Source organism: Molossus molossus, unplaced genomic scaffold, assembly GCF_014108415.1.
Source record: "Molossus molossus isolate mMolMol1 unplaced genomic scaffold, mMolMol1.p scaffold_m16_p_11, whole genome shotgun sequence".
Lineage (NCBI taxonomy): Eukaryota > Metazoa > Chordata > Mammalia > Chiroptera > Molossidae > Molossus > Molossus molossus.
In genome coordinates, this window is record NW_023425346.1 from 18,865,160 (window position 1) to 18,879,410 (window position 14,251).

At 44.2% G+C, this 14,251-nt stretch overlaps 1 protein-coding gene across 1 annotated transcript in view; it reads right to left on the bottom strand.

Annotated features, from left to right (window-relative positions):
* Nucleotides 1-2,237: 2,237 nt before the first annotated feature.
* The window catches only part of MAP3K19 (mitogen-activated protein kinase kinase kinase 19), a 44,342-nt gene continuing 32,328 nt past the window's right edge, over nucleotides 2,238-14,251 (bottom strand). The window contains exons 7-10 of the mRNA XM_036254857.1: nucleotides 9,980-12,427; nucleotides 7,596-7,736; nucleotides 5,907-6,604; nucleotides 2,238-2,328 (exon numbers count right to left, since the gene is read on the bottom strand). Coding sequence (XP_036110750.1) covers nucleotides 2,262-2,328; nucleotides 5,907-6,604; nucleotides 7,596-7,736; nucleotides 9,980-12,427 — 3,354 coding nt within the window. The 3' untranslated portion in view covers nucleotides 2,238-2,261. The remainder of the gene's footprint in view (nucleotides 2,329-5,906; nucleotides 6,605-7,595; nucleotides 7,737-9,979; nucleotides 12,428-14,251) is intronic.

Sequence of the window (14,251 nt, forward strand, 5' to 3'; positions counted from 1 at the left end):
GTTGAGCTTGGGGCCCAGAGCATGTAGGGAGATTCAGCACATAATGAAATGCACTTCTGAATGTGGAAACATGGGCATCGTGCTTGGTGAAAAGGATGGTGGTCATAGACAGGGAGGCAGTACTGCTAAGAGGAAAGCTTTCACACCATTAATGCAATCAAAATCGCTAAGAGGACTAGTGGATTTATCAGCATCCCAGTTTTATCTGAGTAAAATTTAACAATGTAACTGATCCGATGTATAAACTGTAAATCTGGGCGGCAGTCCCAGCTTCTACCTACCAGTTGGATGGCCTTGGGAAAATTATATAGCTCCGAGCCGTTGTTCATTAATACAATGAGAATACGAATTACCAACCCGAACAGCAGCCAGAATGGAATAATGTGTGTGTTTCTAATGAGAGCTCAGTGAGTGCTCCCTCCCAACCCCCGCTAGGTGCACTCTCAGCCTCCTTCCAGACCTTCCTGCTGAGGAAGCTGTAAAGGGTCAGACACCTGGGCGATGATGGAGGATAATTCCAATCTGTTATGTCTTAAAACACAGCACAACAGAAAGCTCTTAGGGCCAAGGTTGACCTATTGAAACTTAGTTTTGAAGGTTCTGTTTAGGATTCCAAAACTGTTCAGAATTCCGTATCAATAAAAGAGGGAAGGTTTAACACCGAAGCCGTGTGTCCATTACTGTGATTGTATCTATAGCATAAATATCTGACTCCCAGCCCTTTCCCCGTAAGGTTTAATAATGTTAAATAATTAAGTGCTCCAAAATAAGATATAACCATTCAGATGCTAAAGAATACTAAAGATCCCAACTTTGAAAACATTTTTAAGTTTAAGCCCGACTTCAACACAATGCTGTTTCAGTTCACGTTGATATACAAGTATAGGCATAACTCAGATACTGCAGGTTTAGTTCCAAAACACTGCAATAAAGTGAGTCATAATCTTTCTGCTGATGGGGGGGGGGGGGGGGGGCGGAACCGGCCTTCAATTTGTAAAAAAAAAAAAAGTCTGTGAAGTGCAATAGAGCAAAGCACAATAAAATGTGGTATGCTTGTAAGTAAATTAAGGGACATTCCTTAAATTCCTATCAAATATGAGAACTTACAGACAGGAGAGAAAGAATGAAGGTATACCCACAAAGACCCATCTGAGCATGTTGGCCGAAGTACAACCTGCTTTACCTCAGCAGGACTGTGTTTCACATGTATTTCTCAAACACCTGAAGCAGCTGCTTGATTTTAACAAAGTCTGATGACTGGCATTAGAATATACCTAAAGTTTGTAGTTGTACAATGTTGAAATGATAGCCAGTTTTGTTTTGTTTTTAATCTATAGATATAACTAAAAACAGTATGTGTCAATGAAATTTAGATGAATGGAGTTGACAGCTCTAGAAACCTTACCAAGGGCTTGTGATAATTTTGACAAGTTGTCCGTGATCCTTTCTGTGAGGTTTAACAATGTTTGGGACATGAAGGTGAAGAGCGACCTGAGTGGGCACGTCCTTCACTGAAGTGAGCTGAGCAGAGTGCCCTGCAAGTTTGTAATGCTGACTCAGTCCCCTCACTACCCCACCAGCTGGCTTAGGGGTCGCTAGTTCTACGCGTAGCAATGAACTAATTCACTCTGCAAATAAGGGAAGACATCAAATCATACTGTAAATTACAGGGAAAGCAGCCTGAGGTTTATGAAGCCACCTAGTATAACTCAGTTTTTTGTAGGTGCAGACCAGAGGAGTTTGGGGACCCTCTGATGAAATCCCAAGGCCCTTGGGTCTTCCTGTTAACCTTGAAGCTCCTACAACCTGCAAGGTTAAGACTGCTGCCCAAGTAAACAGAACCTAGTGTCTACTTTGAACTTCTCACCTTCTCAAGTCTCTCTGTAAAAATGTAATAAGTGTCTTGACCTACCAAGCAATTAAGTACAATTTTGTTTTTATAATTTATTTTAAACTTGATAGGACAAAAATAAAAATATATTGTATAAGCGATAGAGATTATAGTTCCTGGACAGTCAAAACTTGAACACTGGAATAGGTTTTGTTGTTACTAAGAAAATTTTCTCATATGTAAGTAATCATGCCTGAAGCTTGAAGGGACTAATACGTAACAAACTTTTCAGTTAGTGACACTGTAGGATCTGGTCAAATTGGATTAGATGGGCTTTCCAGTAGGAAAACAAAGGCCCTTAACCATCATTCCCACAGTGAAGCAATGACATTATCTGTAGTAGAACGGGAAGGAAACTCTTGGTGTCTATTCAGGGACTACTCTTCAAGAAGGTGTGCTTCAGGAGCTGAACAGCGGAAGGTCGCTCATGCTGGTCCCTAAGAAGGAAAAACACGTTAGAAGCAACACGCAAAAATGTGCATGCCGATTAGATCTGCTTGACTCGAAACGCCAACTTTAAGATGCAAGTACAACCTCTGCCCGTCGAACAGATGGACTGAGTCCAGTCTCCAGTTCTCAGCTGTGTGACAGTGGACATAAAAATAAAATACTGTTTTTTAAGTGATGATAAATCATTTAGAAATAAAAACCTTTCCTCTTCTGGAAGCTCTTTCTCCTGTCTTCAAACTTTGCAGAAATCTCTCCTCTCCGAAAACCCTTTCCTTAATGTGGCTACCATTTCTAGTTGCCACCCTATTTCCTGTATTCCTGCCAAATTTCCACAATGTGACCAAAACTAGTGACTTTTTTTTTCTACATTCAGTATCTTAAATCCTTAACCTTTGGCCCACTCCTCTCTCTGTATACAAATTGCCCTGTTAAAACTAATCGTGATCTTCTCGTTTCCAAATTGAATGAACTCTTTCTCCTTGCCACCTCTATGGCACCTACAGTATTCACGACCCCTCCTTCCTGACGTGATCTCCTGGGGCGGGGGAAGCGTTCTCTTGGCTCTTCTACCTTGGGGTAACACCCTTCCCTCTTTCTCCCCTCCCTCCTTTCTTTTTTTCCAGGTATGTGCTAGATACTATGTGCATGTTATCTTCTCCCATGAGCATTTTAAGAAACATTATCCTCAGCCCCCTGGTTTTGTTTTTGTCTTTTCATAACAATAGCTACCAGCCTTATAATTTTGAAATATGTACCTCCAATCTTAATTGCTTTCCTGAGCTCCAATTCTATAGCTTCAAATATTTCCTTAGAGTGATGAAGGGACGCTCAGCTGCCTCCTGTTTCTCTTTCCCATGAAATCCTGTCGTTATCACCAAGTCCTGATTCATCTTTCCCTGAAATGTGGGGTCCTCTTCACAGCTCCCTGCTTCCGCCACTCTCCAAGTCCGAGCTCGGGGTTCCCGGGGCCTCTGTGTGAGGTCTCAGTACACTGACTTCTTAATGGCATTCGATACCCGAAATCTTTTGTAGTCCCCTGCTCTTCACTGCCTATTACAGCAAAGCTAAACTCCTTGGCCTTACTTTCCAGAACTTTCCACCTACCCACAGGAATATCCCCATCCATGCTTGCTTCTTACTGCTCCCTGAAATTAATTTCTGTTCTGTTCAAACCTTGTTCCTGCTCTACACCCCATCTCTACTTCAAAATCTTGCAAGTGCCTTACCCCTTTATTTCTGACTGTTCACACTCCTAGGTCGTCATAGACATCAGGTTCTAGTCTTTGCCATAGAATATCAGAAGAGAATTATATGCTTGTATATGACACAACTTAGGGAAGGTGTATTAGTATCCTTCCTAACCAAGTAACCCTAATTATGGGCCCCATGCTCTGCTAAGCAATTTGCATATACCATTTCACTTAACCTTCACAACAACCCTATTATTAGTGGTGTGCATTATGTGTTGCTTAGTTGATAAAACAATGGTTCAAAAGGAGAGCCATAAAAAAGATTCTACCCTTTCTCTTTAAATCTGTGTGTGTGTGCGTGTGTGTGTATTCACGTGCTTGTATTTGTGAGTAATGACAACTTGAAAATGAAAATAGCAAATAGTTTCTGTGGATCAATAATAGATTATTATTCAGTTCAGAACAAAGCAACTACAGTAGTTTTTTTTTTTAATTATTTGGGGTTTTTTTTTTTCCTTTTGGGGGGTGTGTGTGTGTGTGTGTGTGTGTGTGTTCAGATAGAGTGGGAGGGAGAGAGAGAGAGAGAAACAGAGAAACATCGACGTGAAAGGGACACATCGAGTGGTTGCCACCCGCACAACCCAACCAGGGCCGGGGACAAACTGCAACCGAGCTACATGCCCTTAGCGGGAACCGAACCCGGGTCTCTCTGGACCGCAGGTCGAAGCTCTAACCGCTGAGCCAAACCGGCCAGGGTGCAACTACAGTAGTTTTAAGAATTAAGATCGTCCTGCCAGTGTGGCTCAGTGGTTGAGCGTCGACCCATGCACCAAGAGGTCGCTGGTTCGATTCCCACTCAGAGTACATGCCCAGGTTATGGGCCAAATCCCCAGTGGGGGCCATGCAGGAGGCAGCCAATCGATGTTCTCTCTCATCGATGTTTCTATCTCTCTCTCCTTCCCCCTTCCTCTCTCTCTCTTTCTCAAAAAAAAAAAAGTTGAGATCAATCTCCAAAAGTAGTACTTGTCCATATGATATTTCTAACACCTTTATGTCCCATTCATGATGAAGAAGGAGCAGCTCGGTGCCTGGGGCTCTGCCTACAAAATCAGTGCTGGAACACCTGCGGGGGTCCGCATCTCAGAGGCCCAGAGCTGCACCCCTGGAGTACGCGTTCCTGCCCCGGCCTCCATGATCCCCAAAATCAACCAGGACTCTGATACTCATGTGCTGGCAGAGGGGACAGCAGGGAGGCCTGTGCTTTCCGAGCTTCACTGAGACACCAGGAACCCCCGGGGGTTGGAGACGGCCATCTAGGCTTGCTGACAGCTGGAGCACTGGGACTTTTTGTTTTCTTCCAGGAAGAAGAAAGCTTACTTCTGTGAAAGGCAAGCAATTGTCTTTGGTTAGGTCTCAGGCCTCCTTGTCCTGTACGCGCATCTAAACATTGGGCCTCACTAGGCTGTTCTGGTCAACCCGGAGGCCAGGTGGGTGGGCTCCAGCACCCCTACCCTACTCTTTCGCTCCCCTCCACCACACACACACACACACACACACACACACACTTCCACCAGAACCATCTCTCCACGTTTGCGCTTTATTCTTTGAATTAAGATTTTGTATAAGCAGAGAGTGCCTAGCTAAGAAATGTTTGAAAACCACACAAGTGGGTCATCTCTAAGGTCCCTTACAGTTCTAACATTTTACCCAGAATTTCATTCCATAGATGCCAGGGGGCATCAGAACAGGAGAAAGGCAATTTATTGGAGCTCTTCTGCTTCCCCAAATACTCCCCCACTTGATACTTGAAATGCTCCGATTAGAGATCTGCTCCTTTGGCTCAAAATGTTCACCCTCACTTTAAATGCAAGTATTTCTGTGGGAACCAATACGATAAATGTCAGTCACCAATCAACCAACCAATCAATTCATATCACTCCTGCTATATGCATGAATTTCTCACACGCTTTCCTGAGAGCTGGTCTTAGGAAGGCAATGAGAACACTAGTCCCCGAGAGGGAGGGGCAGCCTAGGCACAGGTGATGTCACTTCCCTTGGCCAGTCCCTGGGATACGTCCAATGGTAAGTAAGCAGATCTTTAGCAATATTTGCAAACCTGTTGACTTGGGGAAGAATTGTTAGGACCTGATAAGACATTAATTGTGGTGCTGTGTAGCATAGCACCCCACACCCTGATACAACAAGGCACACGATCACCCAAAATGGCTCGTGATGATTCCTTTCAGCACAAAATCACTCCCTACGTGACTTCGTGATGCAAGTAGAGGTCTGAACGAGCCATAAACTGCAGGGGAAATGTGCGCTGCTTGAAATCTCTGGGAATTTGTCTCCCCCTCCTGCTCTCGGTTCCTCACCTGGTCAGGCACACACGCACGAAGTCAGAGGCGCTTTCTGAGAAGCGCTCTGGCAGGGGGGGCATGAGCCCTCCGTGCGCGCCGATGTAGAACATGGCAGCCACCCTGTCCATGGACGCCAGCGGAGGCCTCCCGGTGGCCATCTCAAACACCGTGCAGCCCACGCTCCAGATGTCCGACTTCCTTCCATGGCCAGACGCGTTGATGACTTCTGGGGCCATCCAGTATGGAGTCCCATGCATGGACTTAAGCATGTCACTGTGGGTGCCATTTAAGCCAGCCCAAGCCAAACGTTTAGCACAGCCGAAGTCGATCAGCTTTATTACTCCAGTAGGCATGAGCATAACATTATTTCCTTTGATATCTCGATGCACCACACAGTTTTCATGGAGATAAGCAACACCTTGCAAAATTTGTTTGGTATATTTACAGAACACCATCTCAGGCAATGGCCCAAAACGGTTTATAATACTAGAGATCGAGCCACCAGGAACAAACTCCATGAAAATGCTCACAGTGTTTTCTTCCAAGCATGTGCCCAAGTAGGCCACAATGTTGACATGTTTCAGTGCTTTGAGCAAATCCACTTCTTCCTGCAGTTTCCGGTATTCTCTTTCAGTAGCTAATTTATCAGAGGTATCCAAAACCACCTGTTTTACAGCTATTAGCTGTCCTTGGCTAGTCAGACCACAATATACCTGAAAGCAAACCAATACCTGATGATGAAATATAATTCAGTGTTTCAGTGGAGCAAAGGTGGGAATGAGCAGCATGGTGAATGGATACCATAATGGCTCAGGGTCAAGTGGCCCAGATTGGTTAGAATCCTGGCTTCACCCACCCAGCTGTGTAGCTCGAGCAAATTGTATAACATTTTTTACTTCGGTTTTTCCTCATCTATAAAGCTGAGGGAACAACACTTACCTTACAGATATCTACGATGACTACATGAGATGGTGGTTTGGGGAAGCTCAGCGGGTAATAAATGAAAGAGGGCAATTTCGGGGCGAACGCGCTAAGGAGAGAGGGGAGCAGGTCCTGGGAAAATTCAGCAGTCACCTCTGCCACGTGACTTCAGTGGTTTCATGTCTTTCTACCTTTTCACTGATTCCTCAAATGTCTCCGGCTAGAAGCACAACATGCTTTATCTGGGGGTCAGTCTTCTCTCTACCAATCTATGTCAATACTATCGATATGCTAGGACTTCAAGAGATCTTTTTGGCAACTCATAAAATGTAAATAAAGAACATCGTCTATTTCCACCACTCAGCAGTGCTTCTCCCCACTTCTGGTAACACACTCGGAGCTGCTGAACAGAGAGACCTCTTCCCCACTGGACTTTAACCGAGGAGAACAAGAGGCTGGACATGCAACGACCACTGTACCACCAGGGAAGCCTGAGAGAGAGAGAGAGCTGGAGGGCGAGGGAGAGAGGCTGGTGACCCTGCTGCACCCCTGAAACCACCAGCGCCTGGGGCCAGACCCATCTGGATCCTTGGTTACATAAAGCAGTGAACCGCTTTTTCCTTAAGCCAGTTTGGTTGGGTTTTCTGTTACTTGCAACTGATATGGTTCTAAATAAACAAATGATGGGGCGGCTGCGGGGAGGGCTCTCAGAGTGTTGAAGAAGAGGGGAAGGTCAGGAGGAGTGGGGAGTTTGGGTTTCTTCTTGTTTCCCATTTAACTTACTGTGCCGTAGGCTCCCTTCCCAAGGATCTCACCCTTGGTCCACAGGATAGGTTCTTCACACTTTAAACTATTTTCAGAAAGTGTCTTTTTTTCATTGAGAAATTTCTCCTCGTCATATATGCTGAACCCATTACCAAGTCTCTGAAAGAATGAGACAAAAAGAAAAGTCACCATTAAACTCTTTGGGATGGACAGAAGAGGTGGAGGTTAGAGTCGAGTCTTCCTTTCTTCTAACTTCGGATCAGCTAACTAGAGAAAGCCAAAAATGCACCCCTAACGAATCACTTAGGATGCCCCTGCTAGTTAGCCCGCCTACAGCTTCCCCAGGCCAACAGCCTCCAATCAGGGCACACCTGAAGCCCCGCCCCTCTCCACTCCAAAACTTTCCCACTCCTCTGCCTGCCTTTGAGTTGCTGCCAAACGCAAGTGATGGTGGCCGACTCCTTTGCTACAGTGAACTCTGAATGTACAGCCTTTGTTCTTCATTTATTTCCACAACACATACACACACCCCCACACACATATTTACATACGCATATATGCATACACTTACATATGTATCTATATTTACACACAAACATACCTACAGAGAAGATTCTTTCTCATGCACACACCCACAGCCATAACAAGGCTAGTGGTCAAGACCAGGTGCAGCAGACTGAAGATCCACAGCCCTGCAGACCTTTGATACCCAAAGGCGAATCTGCGACCAGCTGTATGCACCTCACCTGGGAGCCTGTTAGACATTCAGAACCTGAGGCCCCAGACATACTGAATCAGTGCTGCCTTTTAACATCACTTGCGAGAGATTTGCATTCACAGTAAACTCAGAGGTCCTGCCCTAGAGGAAGGAAAACAGTATCCCTTTGGAGAATTTAGACCATGGTTTCCAGTCGGTTGATCATGACCAAAAATGCTTTGTTTTGATCTCCTTTATGAGTCCTTAAACACAAATGATGATGGTGATGCAGAGGCACTGTGAAGGCCCTTTACAAACAAGTCACCCCGCGGGGTCACCTTCCTCACAAACGAGCGTGCACGCCTCCAAAGGGCCGTTGAATTCCTCCTCCCCGCCCCCTCTCGTTTCTCTATCCAAACTGAAATTTAAGAACTGTGTGAAAAACAAAAGGCCACAAAATGTCAGTTTTTGACTCCATGATTGTGAGATGGGGTGCGACTGATTCTATTACTAGCTCTTCTTCCGTTTAATGGCAGAGTGGCAGACCCATCTCAGACAGCGGCACAGACATACCCCCATTTCCCGCCCCAGCCTGAATCACTGAATCACTATCTGCCTCCCAGCAGAAACCAAGATCCCCAGGAAGGCAGAGCTGGTGTTTTAGGACAAGGACTACCTCCCCGTAATTAAGGGATTAATTAAGTGTGTGAGGCTGGAATCAGAACGTCTGGCCCACCACGCACTAACGGGGTGATTTTCTAAACTTCAGTTTCCTCATCTTCAACAAGGGACCTGCTAGTACCTTCCGTATTTATCTCATAGAGGAGCTGTTATGAAGCATATAAAGGAGACAATATGATGCACTTGGCTTGTACATGGTAAGTTCTCAATATACCTAGTTGTGATATAATTATTTATCTAGTGTATTGTTCTGATCAACTATTTGAAGTAATTAGTCCTGATCCTGATATGGTGTGATATAACCTGAGTTAATGCTCAGTAAGTAATATTTCAGCTAAACTTACTATTTCTGTCTCTAAAATTTGAGAACAGTGGGCTCATGTACTTCATGAAAACTAAAACAAACCAACAAAACCCAACTAGCTGTTGATATTCTTCTCACCCACTCCCATGCCAAACAGATTTAAAACCATTTTGTTTCCCAAGATTATTGCTTATGCATCCTTGAGAGCAATTAAGTCTTGTACCCATCCCACCATGTCTCTAGTGCTCAGCCCAGTGCCAGAAACACAGCAGCCATCACCAATGTCCGCGTGGTAAACTAGTGAACTGGATGGAGAGCCACTTCAGGGACCACGTTAGTTCTTTCTGCTCACACACCACCAGGAGCAATATTTTACCTATAATTATCTCACTGCTGATACTTGCTGATTGAAAACTTCATCACTGTATAAAATATTGACCTATTTAAATAAGTTGTTTTGCTATATTAACATACCCCGCATTTTTCCATTGTAGTGTCGGGCTAGCTAAATTCCAGAAGCAAAGCAGCATAATGAAAACATTTTAGCCTCAGAGTCAGGGGACCTGGATTCCAAACTTGCAACCAAACAATGAGACCTGGATGAAATTATTTAATTGTTGAAGTTTTCTGATTCCTCACTTGAAAATAGGGGGTTTGAACGAGACTGTCTCTGGGGTCCTTTCCCACCCCAATGAAGTCACTGATTCTAATTATACCAACCTGCATTTTGACATTTGTTGTCTCTCCACCCAATTGTTGCATGGTATTTCCTCTCCTACTGAAGACAAGACTTAGGTTTTCAGGATCTGTTTCATTTGCCATTATCTGGCGAGAGCTGTTATCTTTTTCATCAAGCGCTAGTAGTTCTGCAGCTAGACAACCTAATAGTTCATCTGTCAACTCTTCATTCTTTACAGAGTCTAGAATTTCTTGGGAAATTGAATTTGCATCATTTAAAGTTCTCCCAAACGTTTGATGTGTAATTGACTTAGCTGAACTATCATGCTCCACAGAACGTGCCCGATGTTGAGATGTTTGGGAAGATGCACTTCCTCGTTTCTCTTGGAAAGATAAATCTATAAGCGTTTTAGACTTATCTATCAAACTATCAAACGCTACATTATTTGTTAAGATTTGGTTGGCATTTATTTTACCAAGAGATGCTGTATTCTTCTTTTCTTGCGGTGCATGCTTGCTGAAACTGTTCTCAGTGGGTACTGCCATGCTGTTTTCTGAAAGGAAAAATGGGTTCTGGTGATGTAGCTCTTCAAGTTCACGCAGATCTCTGAGGCTGGTGGCAAGTATTTGATTGTTAGAAATGTCTCCTTCATCGGCAGACTCTTCCACGGAGACTTCTTCAACAATGGACAGATCTGAGACAGGAAGGAATTCGTTCTGTTCAATGGACTGCTCATGAGTCTGAGCAAAGGTCATGGGCTGAACTTCATCTCTGGAAGATAGAAAGTCACTTCCTGAAGACTTCCCTTGCCACTCTGGTTCTGAAATACCACCACTATTTTCAACATCTTGTAGGTTGCTACCTATAGCCTTGCGGCCCTTTTCTTTGGAAATTAAACTTTGGTGCTTACGTTTCACCCCAAGCAAAGCCTTTGGGGGTTTAACATGTCCTTTTTTCTGAGAAAGCCTTGTTCTGCTACTGCTGTTCCTCTCACTGTGTGAAGATGGACATTTAGTGGCGACACATCTGCCTGACGGAGCTGAGCATATTTCTCGGCGATATTTGTTTTCGTGCCGTTCAGCCTCTCTCATGTGACAATAAAAAGGAGTCCCAAACATTTCATAGATTCCAGGTCCATTAGCAGTTGAGTTGATTTCTTTGAACATGTCACTGTACTTAAGATCTAGATAATTTAGTCTCGGCTCTGTTGGTTGCACAGGGAGAGGAACCGAAGACTTTTTTATTCCTGGATTTTTACAGATGCAAGGAAATGGTTGCTTTTTAGGTTTCAGAGCCCGGCAAGGTGGTTGCTTCTTTTCGTTCTGTGGCGTTCTCCTTTGAAACTTGGGTGACTGCCAAGGTCTGGGGTCAATGAGCCCCAAAGAAGGGAAAACTTGAGTTTTTATGCTGGTTTTATGCGTGATAGGCCTAATGGAACCTTCCGTGGAAATCATGAAATTCTGAGGTGTCCTGTTACTGGTCTTGGTTTTTGAATCTAACTTATGTCTATGGGTTTTCATCTTAGGCCTGTCATTTTCTTGGTGCGCAAGTATGTTGAAGCTATTGTTGTGAAGGGTGCCCTTTCTTTTTTGGAGGCTTGCTTTGGCTACTGCTGGTCCCTTGGGAGCCTCATCTCCAGGGAAAGTGATGTGGATAAGAGGCACTATCCCATTAATTTCTGGTTTGGTTGCCTCTGCTATTGATACTTTTATATTTGTCTCCATGTTATTATGACCTTCTGGGAGCTTTTCAATGGGGCTGTCAGGAATCACATTGGACAAACTTTTAAGTACAGTAAACTCTTCTAAAATACGATTTGGTTCAATTACTTCACCTTTAGGCATGGAAGCACGTTTTGAGTCATGTTTATCAGTTCTGGTCTCTCTCTCCTTGCTCAGCGTTATTTCTGAATGCTGGGCTTCTTGGGACTTGATCAGCATGGCGCATCCAGCGTCTGCATCCTGGTCACAGTTGCTGGCGACAGAGCCCTCGGTCTTCCCCGACGGGAGATGCCGAGAGTCCTCTGCTTCCGCTTTCCTCGTCCCACGGCCACGGCAGTCAATGCCCACTGCCCCATCCGCAGGAAAATCGCCTTCCTTAAAACTCTCAAGGCACGCTGAAGACGGCCCTTTTTCAAAGTGAGAGATCTGAATTCTGTCGCCTTCTTCTGTTTCCTTAGATTTCCTGTCCTCCTCCACCTCCAGGTGTTTTCTGTGATGGTTAGCCTTCCCAAAAGAGCACATGTTTCTGGACCAAATAGAACTCTCAGAGGACCGGAGTGTCTGATCCACAAGCACCTTACACGAGGCTTCTGGGTGCTTGTTTGATGGTCTAAACTCGTCAGCTCGATTCACAGGCTCTGAGAGCTTAGGTCCAAAAGGTACAAGGCTTGAAATATTTCTTTCTCTCTCTTGCTGATACTTGTGATTTGGGGGGATAATAAGAAGACCTGGTCTCATAGGCAAGGGTGACAATGGTGGCAGAGGGAACTGAAAAGAAAGAGAGAGAAAGCTAATGAATGCAGAAACACATGCAGATCACGTGAAGTGGTTTAAAGCAATCTGAAGGGATTCCCAGGTCCTCTTGAGGAAGGCTTTGTATGTAGGAAGCATGAAGCTATCCTCGAGATCATGGTTTTAAAAGCTAAAAGCTCATTTACAGTGTTTTGTTTAGAACCAAGGTAAAATAATACTTTAAAAAACCCAGATTATCATAAATATTCATGATTATGTATTTAAAAGAAGCACCCAGCCAGAGTGGCTCAGTGGATTGAGCATCATCCCATGGACTGAGAGGCCCTGGTTCAATTCTCGGTCAGGGCACATGCCTGGATTTTGGGCTCGATGCCCAGTTTGGGCATGCAGGAGGCAGCCGATTAATGTTTCTCTCTCACATCACTGTTTCTATCTGTCTCTAAAAAATCAATTAAAAAATACATAAATAAAAAATAAAAGAAGGGTTCTATAATGTAAACATTACAAATACAAGATGCGACATTTTATTTCTCTTCTCTTTTTCTTTATGTTCCAAAGAATTGATCTAAGATTTTAAAATTGCATTTGTTTATTTTTATTTTTGATTGTTGACACTATTGCAGATGTCCCCCATACCCCCTTTACACCCTCCCTTTACCCCCCCCCCCCCCACATCCCTGTCTCTCCCACACTATTGTCTGTGTCCACGGGCTGTGTTCTTTAGCTAATTCCTTCACCTTCCTTTATCCAGTGATCTAAGATTTTTTAAAATCCCCACTTAGAACAGCTTAAAATTGCTGTTTCCATTTACTTTAACAATGAGCTACAGACTAACCCACAATTTGTATCCTGAACACAACTGTTCCTCATTGTTTTGCAGAACTGTTGAATTGTTTTGTTGAGGGTGGCTTTGAAATGTGCCACATTATACCCTCAAATAGCAACACTGATTATTTTTTTTCCTTTATTGAGAGAGAGAGAAAGTGAAAAACATCAATTGGCCGCCTCCTGCATGCCCCCCACACTGGGGATCAGGCCCACAACCTGGGCATGTGCCCTGACTGGGAATGGAACCCAGGACCTCCTGGTGCCTGGGTCAACACTCAACCACTGAGCCACACCGGCCAGACAATAACCCTGATGATTTTTAATTCTCCTTTGCCTTCCAACTAGCTTCAAACTAGCTAGCTTTTGTTTTTATCAACCTCTAGAGGTCAGTGTAACCTAATATATAATATTCAGCTTTCAAGTCATTGAGCTATAAACTCTTTGAACTTTACGCTGTTTTTCATTTACGCCTTTTCCAGTGTATACAGACGTAATACCTAATTACAGCCGAATACTAATGGGCTGGACCTTGAGAGCTGTGTTTCACTTTCAGTCTGTTGCCGCCGGTGCAAGAAGAAAGAAAAGGAGGACCTCGGCACCGGAAACGTAAGCATTCGAATCGGGTGAGATGCAGCGCAACCCCCTGGCTTTATTGCCCAGATGATATTCTCCCAGCTCTTAGAAATAACAGAGATAAAGACAGATTCTCCCAGTGCTTAAACGTCTTCCTGTGAGCAGCCACTTTTAAAGCCATTAAACCCCTTTACAACAATGAGCAAGCAGTGCCCAGGCATTTCCTCCAAGGCTCCTGGATACAGAGGTCTGGGGCGGTGGAGGGAACTGCAAGGACCTTTCCAAATGCTTCACGTATCAATGAGACAACTAGGAAGATCTTTCTGCCACTGGGAAAAGAATGACCTCATTTCTAGATACGTTATACATGGCAAGGCATAACTTTCCCAGAAATTATTTACTACTCGATAAACATTCTGTGAGTTGTTTTTCTAAGAA